This window comes from Miscanthus floridulus, chromosome 19, assembly GCF_019320115.1.
Source record: "Miscanthus floridulus cultivar M001 chromosome 19, ASM1932011v1, whole genome shotgun sequence".
Classification (NCBI taxonomy): Eukaryota; Viridiplantae; Streptophyta; class Magnoliopsida; order Poales; family Poaceae; genus Miscanthus; species Miscanthus floridulus.
In genome coordinates this window covers 48771366-48797612 of record NC_089598.1, presented here as the reverse complement: position 1 = coordinate 48797612, position 26247 = coordinate 48771366, and the positions used below count along the sequence as shown (strand labels likewise).

Below are 26247 nucleotides of genomic sequence, written 5' to 3'. Positions count from 1 at the left end.
TTTGATTTAATGGTCACCATAACAAACACATAATGTATTTTAGCATTTTTTAATGCACATTTGGTACAGATATGAGGTTTTCGCACATGCAGCATTCGATGCCATAACTTGTATTGGTGCTCCTTTCATTTTGACCTCTAGGTCATATTAACCGTCCAATGTACATCATGTGACAGAATGCATGTTTTGTTTTCAAAAGTGGATTCTCCACTGGCAGTCTAGCTCTTCAGCAATGATTCTATAAACAAGCTATTTACTACAGAGATGTCTGTTGACCATTTGCCTAATCTTCATCTTTACCTCCAATAGCATACCCTTGCTGTTGGTTCAGCAATCCAGTTTGTGTCTGATGAAGTGGAATGTTTCGATATCAATAGTAGAAAACCCTAAGGTGGTAATGAGCATTGCCAACTAGGGTCTCCCTCTTTTCCATATAGACTTTGCAGTCGGCATGACTGCTCCTTTATCAGATTATATGTTGAGGGACGATCCCGTGCCACCATGGAAAAGTTATCATGGTACATCTGCGTGCCTTCAACCATCAACTGCCAAATAAGAGCGCCACCTCCTGCCTGCAGCTTTTTTGCTGAATTGTATAGTTTATCATAAACAACTTTTAGAAGAGTGTCTCTATCAACTGTGCTGTTAGCTTCTGCATGTTGGAGGTAACCTACTTCAGAAAACAGGACAGGCTTTCTCAAGACGTATTCACTGTCATTCAAGTGTGAATCAACCCAGACAGAAAGGTACTTGACTTTTTCTTCCATACTTGCCTTTGGTAGCCTGGAAAAAAGATGCATCAATGACATGGTACAATTAAAATTATTCAGTACAGAAAATGGAATGATACAGACCAGCTATCAGGATAAGCATGAACCGAGGCAAAATCAATATCTTTGACAGCTGAGTTCTGTATGAAGTCAGAGCAGAGTGAAGCTGCCCAGTCTCCAGGATTTACACCCAGCCTCTCACCTCTCCCAGGGCCATAAAATCCTTCAATACCAACTGTAATGAGATGCTTTGTGTCCAAACTCTTAATATATGCAGCCATTTCTTCTATCCAAGCCTGCAAATTAACTCCAGGTTTAATTATAAGGAATTAATGATTTCATATGCCCACTTTATAAGCAAAGGGTGTTTTCAAATAGTACGCTACCTGAATATGAGGACCCGATGAATTAGATACACATCTAGGCTCATTCATGAGTTCCCAAGCAAATATAGCAGGTTCATCACAATATTTGATTCCACTGTAAGAGTTTCTTCTGGTTAATATTGCCTGTCAATAACAATAATGTAGCTTTGAGATGAAATAATGGGATTTCTTTGCCAGAAATAGTGAAACGGCTAAAAGCTATCTCAACAGGTTAGATTGGAGAAAATACAATCTTCTTAAATAGGCACTGAAGCGAAAAAGTGTTTTTTTACAGTGGATAGCATAAAGCAACAATCTTCTTAAATAGACAATGAAGCGAAAAAGTGTTTTTTACAGTGGACATCGTAAAGCAACACTAGAACACAACATGCCAAACATGACGGTATGGCAAAAGGTTAATAAAACAAGTATAAAGTTTCAATGTGTTAGCCTGAATGATCTTTATTTAAAGAAGAGGATCAAACATGTGTGCGTCAAGGGGTAGTAATTCATTAATATGGACATTTCATAACACTGGTCTTGCATAATTAAGTTCAATGGCTAGATGGGTAAGAAAATAGGAGTACAGAAGCTATATTGGCATATTTAGTATAATTGCACCCTCTATGCTGTTCACTGCATAGACACAACCATCACAGCAAACATTTTAATGCAGGCCACAACTCAGGATCCACTAAGGGCACCTCCAACGGTGATTTATGAGCTAGCTCTAAGCATATTATTTCATATTTTAATAGAAGAGAAGAAAAGTTATCTCTTGATCAAGAGCTAGTCTCATGCGCACACTTCAAGATCATGTGAGATTCTCATGTGGGGCTCGGAAAAGCAAGACCGCATGTATATGTGGCCGCACAGGCTATCTCAGCCATCGTTCTCCTCTGCAACACGAATCTTCAAGCATCTCTTCTCTCTCTCTCCTCTACTGACGGCGTCGATAGCACGGCCGCCCATGGCCTCCCAAGACGACGCCACGCCCCACCCCGGTAGCTGCAGCTCTGGCGTTGCCCCGGCCTTCGCAGCACCTGACCGCCGGCCCTGGCCTCCGCTCGCCGACCCCAGCCTTCGCCGCCCTCGTCTCCAGTGCGCGGCGGCGGCCTCCCCGCCCGGCCCAGACCCCAGCACGCGTGGCGAAAGGCTCCCGCCTGGCCCCCAATGGCATCGTGCACGATCGTGCCTCCAACCCCCCCCCCCCCCCCCCCCCCCCCCCCCCCCGGCCCAGATAGGCCATGCGGCCACAAGGGGATGCGAAAAATCCACTCTTATGTGGCGCTATTCATATTAGAGCTATGTGATACAAGTTAGTACCATTAGAGAAGTTATCTTAAAGCTATTCATTATCTCATACTGTTGAGGGTGCCCTAAACCAATGTTGAAATGGTAAGTCAGATGCACTCATCTAATAAGCTATCGAGTTGAGAGTGTCAATACTTTGTATTTCTTTACCCAGAGCAACACTATTCTCATATGAAACACATTTATTTGATATTTAATCCTGTTGCTGCCACTACGATAAGAATCATGACTTGCAGCAAAAATCAGTATCAGACAATAGAAACTACGACTCATTGCAGTAAGTGTCACTCTGATAATATCATCTTAAATTCTTAATATTGACATATTGTGCAAACATGTTTTGGTTAAAATTTGTTATATTGCAAAAGCCCATTAATAAAGTAACCGACAAAAAATACAGTGAATATAAAACTAATATAAGCATGGTAGCACAATAAAAAAATGAAAAAAAAATATGTTTAATACATGACGATTACCTTTACATACTCCATGTAGTAACCTTTAATAGTTGGGTGAGAGAAAAAGGAATCCGTAGAATTTGTCACATTAGCACCAGCTGCTTGTGCCCACTGAACATACTGAGCCTTCCCTCCAAAGTTATCAAGATTGTTGACAAGGCATAGAATCAATCTAACATGATTTCTTCGGGCCTCATATATCACATAATCAAGCATCTACAAAAATAAAAATAAAAACTATACACTTCACAGATGCCTAAAGCCAGTCAAAAAGAAGTACAAACATTTGAGAAAGGGACAAAGTCTAGAAATTGTAGCTAGCCAGGAAGTAAACAAATTGTACTTCAAAAAGCTCCTAAATATAGTTGATATTCTACCCCCATTGTGCAAGCATTTGAAACTTCAACTCATTCTTAACCAAGGAAATATAAACTGGTTGTTTCCTCAAATGACTGTAAGTAAGCTAGTGATATTGCTCAAGTCCTGTAATTATTAATCCATCGATTTAAACAGTCACCAATTGTTGGAAATTGTCATTTAATTATTTAACATTATTAAGAGACCATTTATTGTATATAACTATATTTGCATCATTTACCCTAGTAAAATAATAATATGCAAAGATATCCAGTGACTGAAATATCAACTTCATTAACTAATGTTTACCCTTTTTCCTCTTTGGTGCATAGCATAGTTGTTGAGATTGTCAAAGGACAGGAATGTTGAAGCTTACAAAAATTAATAAGAACATTACAGATTGGGATAGTGCACATTCAGAAGCGATTCAAACTACTTGGACCTGTTAAACGTATTAGGTGCTTTTCTTCAAATTTGTTGAGGTTCTTTTCGTCGCACAAAATTATGCCAATAAGATTCGTACAATCACCAAAAACATTGTAGTCCAATGGATGTAACTGTTATCTGGTTTGTTAGTAACCGATTGAATTTGTAAGATAGGTTATCAAACAAGGTTACTCCAATCAGCTTATGCGTGTCATGATCATGATACTAAAGCATTCCGGTAAGTCACAATGTTCTCATGGTGTCATAACTAATAAGCCCATCGAGTGGCATCATCCACGTGCTTACACACGCACCTGTTTGGCTGTTTGTTAGTTACATTTCGACGTAACGTATGGTATGCTTTTGGCGCAGGAGAATCATTACAGGACAATCGTTAGTTAGATTCAGAAGGCGGAACCGGTTCTACTCTAACTGACAGTCAAAAACAAATTGCGCCGTCCGCCGTCCCAATAGCTTTTGTAGAGGGAAAGAGAAGGGAATGAAGACGGAGCAATCCGGACCTGGAAGACAGGCTCGCTGAACCGGCCTGGGGAGATCTGCAGCGCGCCGGGGCCACCGTCGCTGAACGCCCATGTGCGGCAGACCGTCAGCCCCATGCGGCGGCCGCGGCGCAGCATCTCGGCGGACAACGCGGGGGACCGGGCCGAGAGGAGCCAGTACGAGTTCCAGCCGTTGACGTAGATCGGCGCGCCCGTGACGGCGTCGACGAAGTGGGTGCCGGCGCGGCCCACGAAGGACATCGGCGGCTGCAGCCACGGCATGGGGAGCTTGAACCCACCGGGGCCGCGGCCCGGGAGCCAGCTCAGGTAGGCCAGGGCCAGGAGGAGCAGGACGCCCAGGAGGCTGTGCATGCGCGTCCCCCTCCACATTGGTCGGCCGCCGCCGCCGCCGCCGCCCACGCGGCGCAGTTGGATGTCGGGATTTTCGCTGTGTTTTGGCCGCGTTTTCGCGTGGTTCCGGGGGCCCTTTGCGTTGCGGCCGCCTCAGGCACTGGAGGAAGCGAAACGAGTCGACTAGCTGAGCTGCTCACAGCTTCGGAGGCGTCGGTGACGCTATCACGCGGACGCCGGCGCGCAGGGACTGTTCTGGGCTCCGTCCGGGCAGCTGACGGACGATCCGGATCGATCCGTGGGCGGCTGGAGCTCCAATCGTTTGTTTTGAGAGAATTTACTATGGAGCCAAAAAAAAATCCTCCTTCTAAGACATTCTCGAAATCGGAATTTCTTATTAGCATCTAAATGAATTTTCCTCCCTAAATAAATAACACTACCGCCTATTTCCTTCACTAACCATCAAATTCCTCTACCGAGGATGTTGTGGCCACCAAAATAACTCATATGCCACTTTTTACATCAGAACTGTATGGTGTCAAATAAGGCTTTGTTTAGTTTCCTCCCAAAATGCCAAATTTTTCAAGATTCTCTGTTACATCGAATCTTTGGACGCATGCATGAAGCATTAAATATAAATAAAAAATAAAACTAATTACACAGTTTAGACGAAATCCACGAGACGAATCTTTTAAACCTAATTAAACTATGATTGGACACTAATTGTCAAATAACAACGAAAACGCTACAGTGTCGTTTTGCCAAAAATTTCGGCAACCAAACTGGCCCTAAAAAAAGTATTAATGTCCTGGATGTGAATTAGGAAGAGATTAGTGATAATATCATAAACATAATTGAGGTAAAACATGGGTTTTTTACAAATGAAGGCTGCAAATAAATATTTAGCAGATTTTAAATACTAAGATAACATTTGTGGCACATTAATTGCATGCACAAGCTTCACAAATAATAAAGTAGTTCACAAATAATAAGGAAGTTTGCTAGTACAACCGGAAGTTTAACAAGCCGTCCTCTCGACTCAATCACTACTACACCTTCCTTCTACGCTTCCACCGTCCAGGCGTCCACCCCAAATCAGCCATGGCTTGTCTCTGTCCCCTTCACCTCCTCCTCCTCCTCCTCACCGCCGCCGCGGCGGCGTCCGGCAGCGGCGCCGACGAGGCGCACGTCTCCGTCGCGGTCGCGGAGAAGGGCCTGGCCTTCGCCAAGGACGTGCTTATCGGCGAGGCCGTGCGGTCGCTGACCCCGCTGCGCCTCCCTGGGGTGGAGAAGGCCGTCCGCGTGCCCTTCCTCGGCGGCGTCCGCGTCGCCGCCTCCAACATCACGCTCTTCCACCTAGACGTCGGGGACAACTCCACTATCTTCCCCGGGGACTCGGGCCTTCTCGTCGTCGCCTCCGGCATCACTGCCAACATCAGTATGCACTGGAGCTACTGCTACGATTCGTGGTTGTTTCCCATAGAGATCGCCGACAGCGGAACCGCCTCGATCCTGGTAATTGGGAGGGGGTGGGGTGTCCATAGCTGTTGCTGATTGTTCTAGATTTTTATGTGAAATTGTACTTAGATTTGGTGTTGTATACCCGTAGTTCTACTACTTCAAACGTTGTATAGTTGGCTGTGTTGGTATGCGTATGCCTACTATCACCACCGTCCTACCCCATATGTCACATTATTTACCCAAACTGCCACCAAATACAAATCAGTTTCACCCCTGTCCTATTCTTCGCTTGGAATCGAGGTTACCTTATATAGTTATATTTACATATGCTTTTTTAGATAAAAGTTATATTTACATATTGTCGGTGTTTTCGGACCACCGACGAGTAAATTTGTATTTGCGCGTCTGGCTCGGATGGTGTGCTCGGAGGACACAAGGGTTTATACTGGTTCGAGCGGAACGTCCCTACATCCAGTTCACTGCTGCTTGTGTTACCGGCACTTGCAGTAGGGGTTACAAACAGGCGAGAGAGGGAGAGGATCCCAAGTCTCTGGTGGAACGAGTGAACGGGTGCTGAGAGCTCGCTTGCCGCTCAGCCGTGTGCTCGTGTCGTGCTCTAGTGTCTAGATCTCTCCTTTTTCATGGGCGCCCTGCTTCCCCTTTTATAGGCGAAGGGAAAGCGCGGGTTACAGAGGAGGAAAAGGAGAAGAACGAGAGAGAAGAAGGCTTCCAGGGTTGCCGGGTCCTTCTTCTCCTTAATGCGGGTCCCGCCGATCCTGTAGATGTCAACAGGGACGGCTCCATGTCGCGGCCCTGTTCGTCACTAGCGCTATGCGCAGGCGTCATCTGCCGGTCATGGCGTTCCACTCCGTTCCGGCGGACGTCGTGGTGAACTGACGCACCTGTCCTCGTCCGTACGAGGATTAGGCAGAACAGCACTGGCACGCCCGACACTGTTCTTGATGTGAATCCCTAGGTATGGACCGTCATGGCCACGGGTTACATCGAGACGTGCCAGCCTCTTCCCTGGCGTCAGAGTTTTGACCTAGGCCCATATGCTTGGACCTGGAGTGGTTGGAGGCGGTATCGGTCCTCGTCGAACGAGACGGAACCCGTGTCCTCGAGGTCAGGCGAGACGGAGCCAGCGACCTTGGGCGAGATGGAAACCGCGTCCTTGGGGTCGGGCGAGACGGAGCCCGCACCCAAGGAGTCGGGCGAGCGGAGCCCGTGGCCTCGAGGTCGGGCAAGACGGAGCCCGTGGCCTCGAGGTCGGGCGAGACGGAGCCGCGGCCTTGGGCGAGACGGAACCCGCGTCCTTGGGGTCGGGCGAGACGGAGCCCGCGTCCTTGGGGTCGGGCGAGACGGAGCCCGCGGCCTCGAGGTCGGGCGAGACAGGGCCCACGGCCTTGGGGTCGGGCGAGATCTTTTAATACGCCTCGAGCCATCCGAGGAAGTCAGCGTGGGCGCTGACTTGCTTGCTTTGGGTATCCCTGATATCGATACCCGAAACATATGTAATTGTTTGACTTGCTGTGCTGTTGCAACGAGGGGACAGTTTTGCTTCTTATAGAAATCTGAGCATACAGGGTTAGCACGTGTGGATATACTCTCTTGATGAAGTTTCTTTATAAGAAATTCTAAGAATGGTCTGGTGAACCTCTTAAGAACACATCTTGACTAAATTTTGGCTTTAGGAGGACAGTTATCTTCTTAGATCCTTTATTTGTTCAATCCCAATTAATGGGACGCAAAGAACATTTCGTCAGTTGATATTAGTGTACATTGGATAGGAATGACATCATCTAGTTTACATGCTTCTATCAAATTAGTGTGGTTGCCTTTCTTCCATGAATCTTCATTAGTTTTCATATTTAGTTAAGTTGTACTTCCCCTTATTTCTGTCAAGAATAGTCTTCCGATAAGGCAGCAACACAACTGATACATGGCATGTCCTGTTTGAAGTTAGAATGGTGGATCATGCTGCAAATCTTCCAGTATTTGATTTTTTTTTCAAGATATCAATCATCAATCAGTTCTAGATATGCTTGTGTGCTTCAACAAAAAATTTGATGGACTATGTAAACAACAACAACAACAACAAAGCTTTTAAGTCCCAAACAAGTTGGGGTAGGCTATAGTTGAAACCCAACAGAAGCAATCAAGGTTCAGGCACGTGAATAGCTGTCTTCCAAGCACTCCTATCTAAGGCTAAGTCTTTGGGTATATTCCATCCTTTCAAGTCTCTTTTTATTGTCTCTACCCAAGTCAACTTCGGTCTTCCTCTGCCTCTCTTCACGTTACTATCCTGACTTACGATTCCACTACGCACCAGTGTATCTGGAGGTCTCCGTTGCACATGTCCAAACCATCTCAACCGGTGTTGGACAAGCTTTTCTTCAATTGGCGCTACCCCTAATCTCTCACGTATATCATCGTTCCGAACTCGATCATTTCTTGTATGACCGCAAATCCAACGCAACATACGCATTTCCGCGACACTTAGCTGTTGAATATGTCGTCTTTTCGTAGGCCAACATTCTGCACCATACAACATAGCAGGTCTAATCGCCGTCCTATAAAACTTGCCTTTTAGCTTCTGTGGTACCTTTTTGTCACATAGGACATCAGACGCTTGCCGCCACTTCATCCACCCTGCTTTGATTCTATGGCTAACATCTTCATCAATATCCCCGTCCCTCTGTAGCATCGATCCTAAATATCGAAAGGTATCCTTCCTAGGCACTACTTGACCTTCCAAACTAACATCTTCCTCCTCCCGAGTAGTAGTGCCGAAGTCACATCTCATATACTCAGTTTTAGTTCTACTAAGTCTAAAACCTTTGAACTCCAAAGTCTCCCGCCATAACTTCAGTTTCTGATTCACTACTGTCCGGCTTTCATCAACTAGCACTACATCGTCCGTGAAAAGCATACACCAAGGGATGTCCCCTTGTATGTCCCTTGTGACCTCATCCATCACTAAAGCAAACAAATAAGGGCTCAAAGCTGACCTTTGATGTAGTTCTATCCTTATCGGGAAGTCATCCGTGTCTCCATCACTTGTTCGAACTCTAGTCACAACATTGCTGTACATGTCCTTAATGAGCCCGACGTACTTCGTTGGGAATTTATGTTTGTCCAAAGCCCACCACATAACATTCCTTGATATTTTATCATAAGCCTTCTCCAAGTCAATAAAAACCATGTGTAGATCCTTCTTCTTCTCTCTATACCGCTCCATAACTTGTCTTATTAAGAAAATGGCTTTCATGGTTGACCTTCTGGGCATGAAACCAAATTGGTTCATAGAGACCCGCGTTATTGCTCTTAAGCGATGCTCGATAACTCTCTCCCATAGCTTCATAGTATGGCTCATCAACTTAATTCCCCGGTAATTTGTACAACTTTGAATATCCCCTTTATTCTTGTAGATCGGTACCAATATACTTTTTCTCCACTCATCAGGCATCTTGTTCGATCGAAAAATATGGTTGAACAGCTTGGTTAACCATACTACAGCTATGTCCCCGAGGCATCTCCACACCTCGATTGGGATACCATCCGGTCCCATCGCCTTACCTCCTTTCATCCTTTTCAACGCCTCTCTGACCTCAGATTCTTGGATTCTCCGCACAAAGCGTCTATTGGTGTCATCAAAAGAGTCATCCAACTGAAAGGTTGTGTCCATATTCTCACCATTGAACAATTTGTCAAAATACTCTTGCCATCGATGTCGGATCTCATCCTCCTTTACCAAGAGATGCTCCCTTTCATCCTTAATGCACTTAACTTGGTTGAAGTCCCGTGTCTTTCTCTCACGAACCCTAGCCATCCTATAAATGTCCTTCTCTCCTTCCTTCGTACTCAAATGTTGGTAAAGATCCTCGTACGCTCTACCCTTTGCCACACTTACAGCTCGCTTTGCAGTCTTCTTTGCCACCTTGTACTTCTCTATGTTGTCCACACTCCTGTCATGGTACAAGCGTCTATAGCATTTTTTCTTCTCCTTAATAGCCCTTGGGACTTCCTCGTTCCACCACCAAGTATCTTTAGCCTCGCGTCCCCTTCCTTTGGTTACTTCACACACCTCTGAGGCTACCTTCCGAATGTTGGTTGCCATCTTGTCCCACATATTGTTTATGTCGTCTTCTTCCTTCCAAGAGCCCTCTTTGATAACCCTTTCGTTAAATACCTCTGACGTCTCCCCTTTCAGTTTCCACCACTTTGTTCTTTCAATCTTAGCTTGTTTATCCCTACGGGCACGCACCTGAAAACGAAAATCTGCCACCAAAAGCTTATGTTGAGAAACAACACACTCCCCTGGTATCACCTTGCAATCCAAGCATGCTCGTTTGTCCTTTCTTCTTGCGAGGACAAAGTCAATCTGGCTACAGTGTTGTCCACTACTGAAGGTCACTAGATGAGATTCTCTCTTTCTAAAGAAAGTGTTGGCTGTCATCAGGTCAAAAGCTACCGCGAAGTCCAGAACTTCCTCCCCCTCCTGATTCCTACTACCATACCCAAAACCTCCATGAACTGCCTCGAAACCTGCGCTTGTAGTACCTACATGCCCATTAAGATCTCCTCCTATAAAAAGCTTCTCACTACTAGGTATAGCTCTAACCAGGCCATCTAAGTCTTCCCAGAACTGTCTCTTAGCACTCTCGTCGAGGTCTACTTGGGGGGCATACGCACTAATTACGTTCAAGACCATATCACCAATGATAAGCTTGACTAAGATAATCTTATCTCCTTGCCTTCTCACTCCCACCACACCATTCTTGAGGCTCTTATCAATCAAAACTCCTACTTCATTTCTATTCGCGACTGTCCCTGTGTACCAAAGCTTGAAACCTGTATTGTCCACCTCCTTCGCCTTCTGACCCTTCCATTTAGTCTCTTGAACGCATAATATATTTACACGTCTCCTAGTCGCGGTATCAACTAATTCTCTTAACTTACCTGTAAGTGACCCTACATTCCAACTACCTAAACGGATCCTAGTTGGTTCGACTAGCTTCCTTACCCTTCGCACCCGTCGACTCTGATGCGAAGACCCTTGTTCATTTTTCACTACACCCGGGCGCCGATGTAGCGCGCCACTAAGGAAGCGACGACCCGATCCTTGGTTACTTGACACCATGCCCAGATCACGACACGGCGCGTCACGGGGGTGACGACCCGGCCCTTGCCCATTTAACACCATACCCGGGTTCCGATATGGCGCGTCGCTAAGAGGGTTACGCCCCAACGATTTCCTTTCAGGTTTCATCTCCATTTAAGTGGCTAAGTTTTTACATTGGCTCGCCACGCCTAACACAACTCTCCTCCTTCACCAGGGCTTGGGACCTGCTATGCTGGGACACCAAAGGCGCCCCACCATAGGCGGAGTTAGACTATGTAAACAAATATTTGAATAATCATTAACTCATGGTATAAAACAATTCTGGGTATAATTGTTCCTAGGTCGTTATTTGGCTGGTTACTTTCGAATACTATTAGTTTGGCTGTCTATGATGACACAGTACCTACTGGACATCGGTAACTTGTCGGTTCTAGTCTATTTATGGCTATTACAATCTTTATTTACCCATTAATTCCACTTCTTTAATAGTTTGATCCTCCAGTGGGAAAAAAAATAATTCTTTTGTATTCCAGCAACAACTCTTGATGGATAATTTTCTTCTTTATTGAGGATTTATCTAGCTATGACTTATGCTACACTGTTTTAGTATGCTTACTGCTCTACCTTTTAAGTTTTGACATCTGTTATTCTGCTTACTGAGAGGAAGAAACTATCCTTCTATATTTATAAGGTTCAAGGAATGGAAGTTGGGATAACCATGGTTATAAAGAACAACAATGGGAGTTTGGCTCTGTCTGCTTCGCAGTGTGGTTGTTATGTGAAGGACCTAGTGATATCCCTGGATGGTGGAGCATCTTGGTTTTATCAAGGGTATGCTTTCCTTTTGCAACTTTGTAGATGAATTCATGCATTGTTTCTTTTAAAAATGTGTCAAGGTAAAATTGTATTAATGTCTGAGGATTGAGTATTTAGTGTATTTTTTTTGGACCCTAAAAAATAGCAGGGGAAGCCCCCACTGTTAGTGTTCTGAAAGTGATCTCTTATTTAGTAAAGAATACTTTACTTATCTTTTGCTGCAATACGTGGTTGTTTCTATGGTTTTACCTACATTCGAGTGAGATCTGCATGTTTTATGTGCCTCTTGGCATGCACTACATCTCAAGCTCCTGGACAAAAATTATGATATTTGCTGTATTTATTTTTGCATTTATCGCATTGATTTCACTATACTTTAAATTCAGTAAATGTGTCATATTAACTAAACTGAGGGTAATATATCGAGTAAAGGTAATCTATTCTATTGAGTGTTTTTGTTTAGTTTTGAGTCCTTTCCTTGGATGCTTACACTTAAATGTCATCTGCAAAGAGATGATATTGGTGTCATTTATTTATATTGGTATTGCACATTTGTACATACGCATGTGAAAACATATATAGAGCCTCTTTGGCAGGGCTCCTGCAGGGGCTTCAGCTCCGGCTCCTGCAGGAGTTGTGCCAAACGCCTATTTTGGAAAGGGCTCCGCATGGGGAGCCGGTCAAGAGCCGGAGCCATTTTTTACCTGCGCAGGAGAAGTCTCAAAAACGAGCTTCGCGCGGCTCCTTGCTGTGGGTTCACGTCGTCTAGTGCGAAGGAGTCGTTTTGCCAAACGTTTTCCAGAACGGCTTCAGCTCCTCCAGAGGAGCTGCTCCTTCAGAGGATCCAGAGCCGGAGCCATTTTCAGAGGAGCCAGAGCCCTGCCAAACAGGCCCATAAGTTTACCAGAGTTCCGTGGATTTTATATAGTTGGGCTTGGACACATCAAGAAGCAAAAGTTCATACTTAATCCACTTTGTTGTATTGTCTACTTGTCCGAAGGTTTATAAATGCTTTTGAAGATCATATTAAAGCTGCAGTTGAGAAGGCAATACCTGAAAATATCATTGAAGGTGCTGGGAAACTGGACTCCTTTCTGCAAGGTCTCCCCAGGACCATCAGTCTGGACGACGTTGCTGCCTTCAACATGACTTTCATTAATGATCCACACTATGGCAATTCTTCAATTGAGTTCGATATCAATGGGTTGGTTACTTCAGCAGTTGCTAAGACAACCAATCTGCAGAAGCATCCACAGCTTTCTTTGGCTTGTGGTGGTGCATCAAAAATGCTTTTGCTTTCACTTGATGAAGATGTATTGAATTCAGCATTAGAAGTTCATTTTAAGGTAAGAAAGAGCAACATTATGTAGGATACCATTTTGCTTCTAGAATGTTCCATATTTGCATTCTACAATTATATATTGACTGAAACTTACATGAACACATTTTTGGCTTCAGGCTGGTTCAATGCATTGGGTTGTTGACAAAGTCCCTGATCAGTCTCTACTGAACACAGCTAATTGGAAATTTATCATTCCTCGTTTATACTGGAATTACCCAAATGACGATATGCTGCTAAATATTTCAATGGCCTCATCCCCGGTGATAAGGATTACATCAGAAAAAATTGAAGCTACCATTAACGCAGATATGGTAATTGATGTTGTAGATGGCAAGGAGATAGTTCCAGTTGCATGCATCTCAGTGGTAAGAGCCATCAAATGATAAAATCAGTATATGATGTTTTTTAACCATTGCTCCAAGAGAGACAATAAAGAAAAAAATTCATTAATACATACTTTTAAAAGATCGTCTTAATTTCAGCCTATTTTTTGTTAATTCTTTTAACCAATCTCTTTGTTATTTATTTACCATATATTTGTATTGTATCTTCCGGTCGTGTTTAATCATATAATTTCTTGCAGATTGTCAGTGCTTCAGGTGTTGTGGATGCATTAGGCAATAAAGTATATGGTAGAGTTGGATTAGATAATTTCTCCCTTGCGTTGAAGTGGAGTAAAATTGGGAACTTCCATATGTCTTTGATTCAGGTAGTCAATCTCAGCAATCTTTGTGCATTTTTCTCTTGTTTATTTGACTTGTTTTTAGGGTCATGATTGTTGTAGTCATCAGAAGATTGTTGTCAAAGAATGATTTGTTCTAATCATGCTTGGTTTGCTGAATTGATCATAACAAAATGTTACCTTTTCAGGGAGTGATTCGTGTTTTCCTGAACACAGTATGCATGCCCTATTTGAACTCACGGCTTGGGAATGGATTTATCTTGCCCGTGGTTCACGGTTTCACACTCCAAGACGTCTACGTTTTAACCTCTGCTGAGCAGCTGACGCTTTGTTCTGATGTCACCTTCAACGCAAGCAGCTTGGCGAGTTTATCACGTATGTGATACAGGGAAGTGCGTATCTGGGCCGCAAGGTGGGCCGCAAAGCAGGCCTTGCGCATTTCATTTTAGCGTTGAAGTACAACACTTGCACATATGTGTACATTATTGTAAAAATACATCATATCTCGTTATAAATGTTATTGACATTCAATTCTACCAATTCATGAATGATGTACAAACGAACTCAGACATCTGTGCACATTATCTTAGGTAATCAAAGTTACCCACAGCACAAAATCCTTTACAGCTCTGGAATGGAGGTTGGATAAGATGAACAGCTTATAAAAGTGGAGGATTTTAATTGAAGAGGAAAAAATGATGGCATTAAAAACCCCCGATTAAAAACCCACCGGACAGGAAATTTTCTCCATATTTTAAATGAAATGAAAGTGAGGTTTGAGTTTCCTGCTATATATTGGAGTTTAAGTGTGTGGACGGTCCTCAAATTTGTCATGAACATCAGGTCTATCAATTTTAAAACTGTAGATCAGGGTACATAAACTTGTTTAAAATAGTTGGTACTCCCTCGGTCTAGAAAAGAATGCAATTTTCACGTTTTAAAACCAAGTGCTTTCAATTTTGACCAAATTTATACAAAAATACATTTATGATATAAGATAAATATCCTTAGATTAATTATGAAATATACTTTTATAATAAATCGATTTAAAAACATAAATATAAATAATATTCACTGTAAATTTGGTCAAAGTTGAACTACTTTAACGGACATGGATACTATAGTTAGGGCCTATTTGGAACACGGGAATTAAAAACATAGGAATAGGAAAAAATACAGGAATGGGATGAATATGTAGTGGTAAAACAGAGAAAAGGAAAAACGCATGAAATAACTAAGAATGAGCGTTTGGAACACAGGAATACATAGCACAAGAATCATAAGACTGTGAATGCTATAGTCATTATTAGCGCTTAATGAAATGATAATATATACTGTATTAGCTGCTCGATTCTCTCTTCTCATTTGATTTTCCTCGGGCAAGCGCGAAGGAAAACAAAACCAGAGGTAAGAGCAGATGCTTTTTTCCCTGTGAAACCGTGTTGTTGCTACAGGCTTCCGGAGGAAAGGGCCCGCTCGTTTCCTTCGTTCCAAACGGTCTCCTCGTCTTCCTTTCCTCCGTTTTCGTTTCCTTCATTTTTCCTATGAAAAACCTTTGTTCCAAACAGTCCCTTATATTTTTTCTGAATGGGTGAGTATTTCAGTGTAAATCATATCCAAACTTCAAAGGTTGAAGTGGTTCATTTGAAATTTCTAAAATTTTTGCCTTTTCGAGGGGAGGTAACTGGTCACTGAAAGTTACACGCCGCAGCCAGAAAAACACGCCGCCACCGTAGCTCTCACTCCTCACCGCGCCGCCTCCTAGGGCCCCTCTCCTTCCTCTCTAGTGCGTCTGCCGGTGATAAGAAGGAGAGGGAGACAGGACATATCTCTCTCTCTTTTACAGTTTTTATATCTAGTTGCTTAGGGTTTAGCCTAAATATATCTACCAACGAATTCATATGATTTTCGGTCCGGATCTTGTTATCTGCGATGACTTTGGTGATTGCTACAATGAGATCGTCGTTGCATGCGTCGATTTCATCGGCAGATAACCAATTGTGGCCATTATTTGCAAGGAGAGGGGTGCTGCTGGGCACTCTCAACGAGGATAGTTATCTCAGGACATCGATCTCATCGTCGATGGTTGCAGAGAGAAAATCAAGGATTGGAGGTAATCTTTTTTCATCGATTTAGATGCGTCTTGGATTGGTTTCGAAACGTTAGATCTTACGGTATGTCTAATGTTTTGGATTGGTCGTTGGATTCGGCAGAAGTGTACTTTGGCTTCGGCGTTCAATAAGACTCTGTTCATCTGGAACATCGGTTACATCGAGGAAAACCATTTGGAAAGAAGCCGATGAAAAATCTATATAGAATATCATATATTTTTTATTTAATTTTTTCAAATGTAATTTGGGAACGTCCTATGCCGACTCTTCAAAATATAATTACCATCCTTTGGGAAAAAAAAAGCGACTGGTTACTGGTGAGATCAGTTTAGCTGTCGGCTGACACTCGACCCCCGTTAGGCCGTTACTCCTGTTCACCACTTCTCCTACAGTCGCGATTTCGGGCTTTCGGCGTCGCTGCTGGCGCGACGGCGCCACGCCAAGCAAGCTTTCCATCGCCACCTCCACCTCCCCATCTCTTCCAAGCAGGCGCCACGGCGCCACGCCAAGCAAGCTTTCCAAACTCCCCGCCTCAGTTCTGGAACCTTCCAAAACCCCTCTCCCGTCCTCGCTCTCCTCCTGCACCTAGGGTTGGTTCGCCTCCGCCTTCACCGCCAGCGCGCGATGGGGATCGGGCGGAAGCGGCGGCGTGGGGCCGGGGAGCTGGGCCGGGTGGCGGAGATCGTGATGGTGCTGGCGACCGCGGGCAAGGCGCGGGGGGGCTGGGCCCCGACGGCGGCCGAGAGCGCACTTGTGGCTGAGGCGCGGGGATCGCTGGCCGCCGCGGTGATGGGGGAGGTGGAGTTGCGGCCCAGGGAGCTGTTCCCGCGTGAGGCGGTGCGCGCGCTCGTCGAGGACCTCGGGCTCACCCGCGCCAGGGATCCCGCTGTCTTCGGGTATCGCCCGCTCAAGGCCTCCATTGCAGATAGGGTCCGCCTCACCAAGCGCAAGGTTTGGCGCTGACACCTCTTCTCTGATCGTTTATAATTCAGCGCTCGTTCCCTTTACGGTAGCACTGCGTATCCTTGATTCAGATTTTTGGATAGTTAGCCTCACCTTGTGCATGAGCGACTGGGCCATGATTTTGTTATTTAGCCTCACTTCAAACTATATCTGATTCGATGCAATGAGTTGGAACAGCAGCTAGTTTTATTACTACCTGCTTTATGGCAATGCCATATAGGGTGCATTTGGTTTCCTGTAGTTGCAGCCTGGCTAGGATTGGAGCCTGGGCAGCCGAAGCCTGCTTCTAGCAAGCCAATCTGTAGTTGTTTGGTTGCATGCATAGTCTAAGCCTGGCTAGCATCTGGTGTGTTTGGTTGTCAGGTTTGCATTGCATCGGATTACCTCTTCTTTATTCCGGTAAGGTTACCCTTGTCAGGCATTTCATCGAACAGCTGGTTTGCATGCTGTCTTGCTGCACGCGGCCAAGCGGCGCGGTGGCGCGATCACGCGCTCGAGTGGTGGCGCACGTGGAGAAGCAGACGAGCATGTGCTCCAGCGGGCGGGAACGAGTAGCGTATACGGGGCCGGGCCTGCGAGATCCGGAGCAGCACGGCGACCGCCACCAGGAAGAAGCCCGTGATGAGGAGCAGTGGCTAGAAGAATGACACCACGGCGCTGAGCCTGGGCCCGATGGTGGAGATCGAGACGGCGGCCGCGACCATGAACCCCACCGCTACAGCAGCCTGCACCCGGTGCTCCCACATTACCTCCCCGAGCTTCCCCTTGGTCGCCCATGGCCGGATCGACAGCGAAGGAGGATGGCGAGTGGCAGGTGGTGGCCAGGCGCTCCGGCGGGGAGGACGAGCAGAGGACCACCGGCGGGGAGGACGAGTAGGGGACCTCCGGCGGGTGGTGGCCAGGCGCTCCGGTAGGGAGGAGGAGCAAAGGACCACCGGCGGGGAGGACGACTAGGGGACCTCTGGCGGGTGGTGGCCAGGCGCTCCGGCGGGGAGGACGAGCAGGGGACCACCAGCGGGGAGGACGAGCAGGGGACCTCCGGCGTGTGGTGGCCAGGCGCTCCAGCGGGGAGGAGCAAGCAGATCTCGCGTGCCTTCTCTACTCGACCGCGTGCGAAGGACCGGGAGCTGACGGGATTGGAGACCGGGCACTGGCCAAGCCTGGCTCCCAAAAACGGCCAGCCCCTGCGTTTTCCTAGAGCCAGGCTAGAGGGTGGTCGGTGGCTTCCTGGAGCTTGGCTTCGGGCTACAAACAGGCAACCAAACGGCCCAAAGGTGGCTTCCTGGAGCCTGGTTGGGGGTTAGCCACCCAACCAAACAGGTCCATAGTGACACAGTATAGGGCCACTGACTTGATGCATACTAGTGATATGCAGGGCCTTTTCTTTCGAACTAAATTATTTTCATTTAGTATGCATTGTATGCTAAACCAAGAAATGAGCAAGCCATGTATTGCAATTCACTGAACGAATGCTAGATCTAGTATTTCACATCAAGATATTATAGTATGATTTTGCACGTCGTGAGCATCAAGACTACAAATGGAACCATGTACAAAGTTTAGGTATAAATACACTGTGCATCGCATGACAAAAATGGATAATTGGATATATTTTTTCTCTGGATATGCTAGTGCTTCTGAATTTTAGGTTTCCATTTGATTCCCTTATTTGTTATGATAAAGCTCTGGGTATAATCTCTCATCGCAGTACTTCAAATATGCTAATCTGTTATATATACTGTAACATAGTTAAATTGTACCATCATTGGCTCAGAGCATTCCATACAAGTTTGATGCCTCTTTACTGATCTTTTATTCTCTTTCCTTATTCATCCCTTAAGTAGATGGAAGGGAAGGATGCTTCTGCCCCTTCAACTACTGTCTCTAAAATGACAGCCTCAAGTGCAAAAAATGGATTCCAGCATGGAGCTTCTAAGGTCACCAGTGGATCGCCCAAGACTCTGTCAACCCCGATGGTATCCCAAGTTATCTCGAAGCATCCCCTGGTAAATGGAACACTAGCAGGGGCATCTTCTGTAAAATTACCTAGCAATCCTTCTGCTGTTTCACTGCCAACAGGCTCTGCAGATGTCAAAAAGCAAATTGTTGTTAATGGTTCAGATTCCACACAAAACCGAGGTACTCACATGTTTTAACCATCCCACTATCCAGGCTATAACGGATCTGCCCATAAGACCACTCATGCTTAATGTTTATGTATGAGATGGGTCTATTTATACTTGTCTAGATCCATTTGCAATTTGGCAAACTTGACTAATTATGAAGGTGGATTTGTTCATAGAAACAAAATGTAAAATCCTGACAGAATACAAACAAACAAAATAGTGAAATGACAAGAGGCCCTGTCTGCAGTGAATCTTTTTATTTCTCTTTGTTTTTAAGTTTAAACTTATAGAAGAAGGTTGAGAGAACACATGTATAATAACTTCTCAGATGTTAGGTCATTTTGTGTTGGTTTGTTTCGCTTAAGAAAAAATTGATCACAGCTGCACAGCTCATGTTTGGCACTTGATATGTCCCCATATAAAAATGTGACCATGCACTAAGATAAACATGTTTCTTTGGAAGCTGTTACCATCCTCCTAGAAATAGTTCCTTCCACTGGTACATCACAACATCATGCAAATTGGCATGTCGTGTAGCTCTGTAGTCTGTACTGGTCATGTATATTTTGCAATATGTAAACCTAAGATAAGATAAGGCACAATGCGATAGGAGAACAGTTTCCTTCTGTGCCGTATAAAAGTCCATGATACTTAGAATTCATAAACATAGTGAGTACATATAGTAGGAGTAACATACTCCTAGGAGTGCAAAATGTTTACCTATGTTTATTGGTCTGTAGAGAATGAGAGAGATATCCTGATTGCATGATTGGTTTTTCAGAATCCAATCTATGAATAAATTAAATGGACAGGAACATTTTTTACGTGTGCTTGCCAATCTCTGAATGGTGAACCTTTGTTCACATAGCATTCATATTTTTAAATCAATGTCACCCCTTGTATCCTAAATGTTAGGTTGCAAATGTATTTATAGAATGATTACAGTACCATTGTTATCTACATTGAAAAGGAAACTGCTCTACAGTCTTGTGCCTATTCTCCGCATTGGAGGGAGGCAAAAGCAGATAGGAAGATATAAATTTCTTTATTAGCTTAACTCATTGGGGTGGGAGGTGTGGTCATGCACCAACCTCCCAGGTTCGAGTCCTCTTCAACTCAAATTTGTGTGCCTATTTTCTTATTATTATTTGGAAACCCGCCTAGGTCCTCCCAGGTTGGTCTCATTTTTAACTAGGAAGTCAGCCTAACTCAACTGTTTGGGTGGGTGGTGTGGTCATGCACCGAACCATCCAGATTTGAGCCCTCTCCAGCTCAAATTTGGGTGCCTATTTTCTTCTTAATGAAAAACTTCCTAGTTCCTCTAGGTTGGTCACATTTTCTCTCTTAATGCAATGATACACAGATCTGTGTATTCGACAAGATAAATATTTTATGGGAAAAAATATATATTCACACTTAGGCATTACTGTACATTTCGATTTTGAATCCAAGACTTATTTTTTTGAATCTGCTATACACCCAACAAGAATAAAGCTTTTGGTCCCAAGCAAGTTAGAGTTGGCTAGATACCCAACAAGATCCACAAAACCAAGTTACAATAAAGGATAGTAATCAAATAAATTAGTAACTACTCCCTTTGTCCCTTTTCAAGTGTCCTCACATATTGAGGAGTCAAACGTATTCAACTTTGACCAAATATATTCAATAGATTATTAATATTTATGGTTCGTAATAGGTATCATTAGTTTAATCATTGAATATATTTTTATAATACACTTATTTGGAGATACGAATGTTACTAATATTTTCTATAAATCTTGTCAAACTTAAGAAAGTTCGAGCACGAAAATCTAGGTGACACCTTAAGAAGGGATGGAGGGAGTAGCAGTGAAAGATTTTGAATCTTCTGTATCTGAAATTATTTTCTCTATGTCAACTGTAGGTGAAGAAACTATTGTAGAGTTAAATAAATCAGGTCATCATACTACCAGTTCCAATCAAAGTTCCTTACAGAGTTCCTGTCAAGCAGAGAAATCTGTGGCCAAAAAGGGACGTGCTGTTCACCCGGTGACATCAAGTGTTGTTATGGGGTATCAAGATCCTAAGAGGGAATTACCTATTCAAAGACAATCAATCTTCTCCAACCACAAGGCAATAGCAAAAAATGTTGAACAGGTTCTGCACCGACCTGCTAATCACTCTAGCTGGACTGTGCCTTCAACTGAGTATATGAATACTAGACTGGACTGTCAGATATGTAAAGTTGCTATCATGAATATGGAAAGTTTGCTTGTTTGCGATGCCTGTGAGAGGGGCATGCACTTAAAGTGCCTTCAGCATTATGGGAATCAAGGCCTGCCAAAAACTGAGTGGTATTGTCCAACATGTGTGGCCCATTGTAAGGGCAAACCCCTCCCTCCAAAATATGGCAAGGTTACAAGAACTATAGTTGCACCAAAGACTTGTATGACTGGTGGTGCACAGCCTTCTCAAGTAGCAGCAGAAAACCCAACTGAAACGGGTGGCAGTAGTTGTAGTAGTAAAATTCTAGCAGGCAATGGAAGTGTCATCAATCAAAACACCAACAAAGTTGGCAGCCCTGTGTGCAAAAGTGGTACATTGGCTTTAGATGCTGGTTCAAAATCACCATCAATCTCTGGTGCTGAACCTCAAAAGGAAAATGTTAAATACGAGGAAACCTCATCTGTAGAAAAGGAAGGAAATAACCCACCTTGTGGTGGCATACCTACAGAAACTGCAACATTATACAATGGAGATCAAAGTACGAGAGCATCAACATATGGTTCTGGCAATCTGTCAGGAGGGTCTCATATGCATATCAAGAGGAGTTCTTCAAATCCAGTAAATTATTCCAATCTGCAGTCTACAGAACTTTCTGGCTTAAAACATACAGACCATTCTTTCATTGTTTCTTCTATAGAGACTTGTGAGAACACCAGAACACCTTACCGACATCCAAGCGAAAATGAACAGTTGCCTAGCACTAGAACATCAACTGATGAAATACATCAAGCAGATGGAGTCACTAATGATGGGATAGGAAAGCCACATAAACACAAAATTATGGCAGATGATGCCATCTCAGACCATGACAATGCTCATCAGGTGACTTCAAATGGACACATCTATTCTAAGCGTGAAACTGTACGGGATTGTAAGGATAAATACGTAGGTTGCAGCACAGCCAGTATTGTGGATTGGGTTGGTGATGGCCTCAAATCTATTGACAACAAGATTTATTATAACTCCTGTAACATTGATGGCGTAATATACAGTCTTCATGATCATATTTTGATTGCCACTGAAGGTAACAAGTCCGGTCCGTGTAAGCTGCAGGTATATGTTTGCTTTCTTATTGCCTCTTAATTACTTTGTACTGCATGTGTCATGATATTGAAAGGCTATCATTTCCCTCTTGAGTTTATACCAACCATTATTTGTAGTAGAGTGTGGGTACTACTCTTTCTACAAACACAGGCAGGATTGCTAACCGTCTTACCTCTTTTACAGTCACTGTGGCAAGAGCATGACTCTGGTTCTATGCTTGTTTACAGTAGAGTGTGTGGTAATATATTCTTTCTGAAACACGGGCAGGATTACTAATTGTGTTGCCCATTTTACAGTCACTATGGGAAGAGCATGACTCTGGTTCTAGACTGGCTATGGTCAATCCTTATTTCTTAGGCTCTGATATTCCACAATCTATTAGCAAGCCATGCGTTGAAGAGGATGAGGTGAGCCAACTAACTATTGTGATGAAACTGGAAACCATTGGAATGTTTACCTTTCATAAGTATCGTGGAATCTCACCTGTGTCAGTATTTCTTTTAGATGACGTAAACAACCTATATAATATTGTACAGATACACAATTATTAAATCATTAAGAAATAAATTTATCAATCATAATGTAGAGTTTTTATTCTTGATGCTATGAAAAATCTTCTGCCAATTAGCTAGATCTGAGCTTTCTCATTTTTTTCTTGTAGCAATATAATATATTTATAAGCCTTGTATTCAGGAGGATAGTTCCTATAGTGATAGTTGATAAATTTTACTGTAATAACTTTCTGGTTTGCTTATTCCTGTTGTCTTCTTGAAGGTATATGGTTCAAACGATGAAAGAACTGTATTAGTTTCTACTATTTGTGGCCCTTGTGAGGTACTTCATGCTGACAAGTTTAGAGAAGAGACCAAGAGAAGACGTCAGTTAGACAGTTCAGGTTGTAGGTTGCATCCAATTTTCTTCTGCAGGTCTGTTTCTTATCCTTTAATATTTTCTATTACCTTACTTAGTGAACATATGTATTTGTTTGCAGAACTGGTTGCCCAACCCAAAACCATTTTGTTATTAATAAATGTACTCATTTATCAATGAAGAAAATCATGTGTAGCACTAGAAATAGGTCATGCTGCTGCTGGTTTGGTTGGTTTTGGTAGTTAGGATTTTCTCCGTGGTTAGTCTCACATTGATATAGCAAAGGCGGATACATGAATGGTAATTGAAAACTTAACCAAGGGCATAGCACTGCTAATTAATGACCAAATTTGTGGATGGTTGAGTTTGGTTTATTCCTTCCTCTAACACTGGCTTAATTCGTAACTGTATTTTTCTTTTGCCCTTGAAGAAGAGAGTTGAACAAGAATGATATCTAACTAGTTACACATCAAGAAAATGAAGGCATCACTGACTTTTATTGTCATTTTGTTGTCAGAGATTGTGTGTTACTTTTGCCCTTGGAGCTAGTAGTGATCAATAACGGCACCAATATCATTTCCCATCTTGTTGCCACCCCTGTTGTTGATGCTTCCTACAACGGGCTGAGAACAGAAGCCCAGTCTGAGTACAAAAACCCACTCACACCCCCAAGAACAAAAAACTCGCCACAAACAAAGAAGAAAAACTTGACCAAGGACCACCAGAGCCTAAACCATTTTGCATGTTACTTCACATGGAGTCAGTTTTAGCATGTCTTCGGTGTTACCCTTGATATAAACATATATTACATGTTTCAGTGGCTTTTTCCTTCAGAAAGAGAAACTAATCGCTAGGCTGCAAATTTCCAAGTGATTGGTTCTGATCTGGATGTATTTGCTAAGTTAGATTGAACTCATTAAGTGTCCACTGGCTATTAAATGTAACATCAGTGGCATTATTCATCAAATCAAGAATAGAAGATATTTACCTCTCAAGCTCTTAATCCTGCTCCCTAGTTGATGCCGCTTTCTCAGTCCTCACTATCTCCGCCAGCCTCATCCTGCTTGTCACGACGCACCAACCCTGAGGCAACTAGATAATGGCCCTGTTTGGATCTACTTATTTTTTTAGATAAAGTTTGGATCTACTTATTGGGGATCAACTTTTTGAAGTCTACTTATTTTATAAGTTAGCTTTTGTAAAAAGAGAAGCAGGGGAAAAGCCTACCGTTTGGCCAATCGCTTTTGATGTTGGAGAGAAAGAGGTACGGCGGCCTCCTTGTCAATGCCGAGGAGGAAGACTAGGAATGTCGGATGGCCCATCGCTCCACCATGGCCGCTTCGACAACCCACCACTCACCGTATCCGCTCTAGTTCCACCACCGGTCCACCGCTAGAGGGCTCCCACTCACGTGATGTCGCTGCTGCTCAAGCTCGGTTGAGGGAGCTCATTGGAGAGAGGGAGACGAGCGACTGCTCTAGTTTCGGCAAGCAGAGCACGTTGGATGGAGCAAGTTCGAAGGCTGATACCACCACTTTTGATTGCGCCACGAGGAGATGGGCGCGAGTGGGGCTGGAAGGCGGCGTGAGGAAGACATGCAAGCCCACGAAGCACTTTGCTTTTAAGTTAAGCCACCCAAGAAGCAGATCCAAATAGGGCCGAAGACCTGAAGCCTCCCCCTCCAACCTCGTAGATATCACCTTTGATCCCTCAACCTCCCACAAATTCCCCAACCAAAATTCTTACAAAAGTTTGCACATTAGTACAATTATTAACTACCGCAGTTGAAAAGGTTGGCTTTTTATATTTATATTTGTATTTGTATTTTTATTTTGCAGGTGGAATTATGATCAATCCACAAGCAGTCTGTATAAAGATTACAATGTTGACAATTAAGTAGGTTTCTGACATTCTTTGTTCTTTTGAAGAATTATACATCTAGTTATTTTCAATGGCAAACCAAGGGATTAGCTGAAATCAGGTTTGTGGTATGCTACCTTGATTGTGTTCATGCAACTAGTCTATGATATATACCAATTAATAAGATGTCCTCCACTTCTCTTTGCAGGACTGTAAAATTTGTAAGATGGGGTGTGGCTAGAAGAGGGTAGTTGGCTGGCCCTATTGCTATGTCATATCAGTCTGTATATATTCCTTTTTCTGTGTACCATAATATCCGTGTAAAAAACGCACCTCTCTGGTTGCTCGATTATAACTAATAGCTATTATTACATCGTATTGGGGTGCAGTTGATTGCTACCACCTGCTTATTGGTACAGGCGAAGTTGTTTCTGTAGAACTTTGGTGAGTTCCTGGAGGGAATTTAGTGGTTTGCCTGCAACTCCTGCATTCAGCTGTTCCCTTATATAGCATCCAGTAAAATTCTTGATGTAAGCGCGCTCGACATGATCCTGGAGTTAATTGTTTCTTTTCTTTTTTTTCCCCTTTCCGTTTGTTGTTCAAAAGTGGTCGGTGCTCTTGCCGTCCAAGGTGCTGAAGTAATATTGCCACGGACGTATGTGCATTGCAAAACCTTCCCTGCTGTTGGCAGCAAAGTGGTTGGCATGCTTCTTCAAAGGAAAGATAACATAATGATGGAATGAAGTCTGATGCCCAGAACGGTTCTCAAAGTGGAAACTCTGCCCTTAGGGCCTGTTTGTTTGGGCTTCTTGGAAGCTTCTGGTAGTCAAAAACTTAAAGCTGAAACAAACAGCCACCTTCCAAGGCCAACTTTGTAAAGTCAGAAAGATCACCAAAACCAAGAATATATACTGGAAGCACAGGCTCCGTTTGGCAGAGCTCCCAGAACTGATTCTCTGCTGAATCCAGCAGGAGCTTTGTCAAATAGTATTCTTTGCTGATTCCATAAAGTGATTCTCTCAAATCAACTAGGAAGGCGCT

The 26247-nt window shown here is 43.7% G+C and overlaps 3 protein-coding genes across 5 annotated transcripts; 2 read left to right on the top strand and 1 right to left on the bottom strand.

Moving 5' to 3' along the window:
- Positions 1-52: 52 nt before the first annotated feature.
- Positions 53-4722, bottom strand: LOC136528809 (mannan endo-1,4-beta-mannosidase 6-like). Of its 2 annotated transcripts, XM_066521794.1 has the most exons (6): positions 4212-4722; positions 2926-3123; positions 1157-1279; positions 855-1066; positions 675-783; positions 403-586 (listed from the first exon to the last, which is right to left on the bottom strand). In XM_066521794.1, the coding sequence occupies exons 1-6, from the start codon at positions 4578-4580 to the stop codon at positions 542-544; spliced, it is 1056 nt and encodes a 351-aa protein (XP_066377891.1). In that variant the 5' UTR covers positions 4581-4722; the 3' UTR covers positions 403-541. The 2 variants fall into 2 exon arrangements, with proteins under 2 accessions (XP_066377890.1, XP_066377891.1); XM_066521793.1 differs by having other exon boundaries at positions 53-783.
- An 855-nt stretch (positions 4723-5577) lies between these two features.
- Positions 5578-14567, top strand: LOC136528481 (putative BPI/LBP family protein At1g04970). Its single transcript, XM_066521446.1, has 6 exons — positions 5578-6056; positions 11819-11958; positions 12944-13289; positions 13402-13650; positions 13869-13994; positions 14156-14567. Exons 1-6 carry the CDS (start codon positions 5643-5645, stop codon positions 14348-14350), a joined length of 1470 nt encoding a protein of 489 aa, XP_066377543.1. The 5' UTR covers positions 5578-5642; the 3' UTR covers positions 14351-14567.
- A 1879-nt stretch (positions 14568-16446) lies between these two features.
- On the top strand, positions 16447-26005 carry LOC136529091 (uncharacterized). Of its 2 annotated transcripts, none has more exons than XM_066522150.1 (7): positions 16447-17029; positions 18886-19180; positions 21071-22485; positions 22773-22883; positions 23251-23402; positions 25185-25327; positions 25415-26003. In XM_066522150.1, exons 1-6 carry the CDS (start codon positions 16703-16705, stop codon positions 25240-25242), a joined length of 2358 nt encoding a protein of 785 aa, XP_066378247.1. In that variant the 5' UTR covers positions 16447-16702; the 3' UTR covers positions 25243-25327; positions 25415-26003. The 2 variants fall into 2 exon arrangements, with proteins under 2 accessions (XP_066378247.1, XP_066378248.1); XM_066522151.1 differs by having other exon boundaries at positions 16890-17029; positions 18883-19180; positions 25415-26005.
- Positions 26006-26247: the final 242 nt, after the last annotated feature.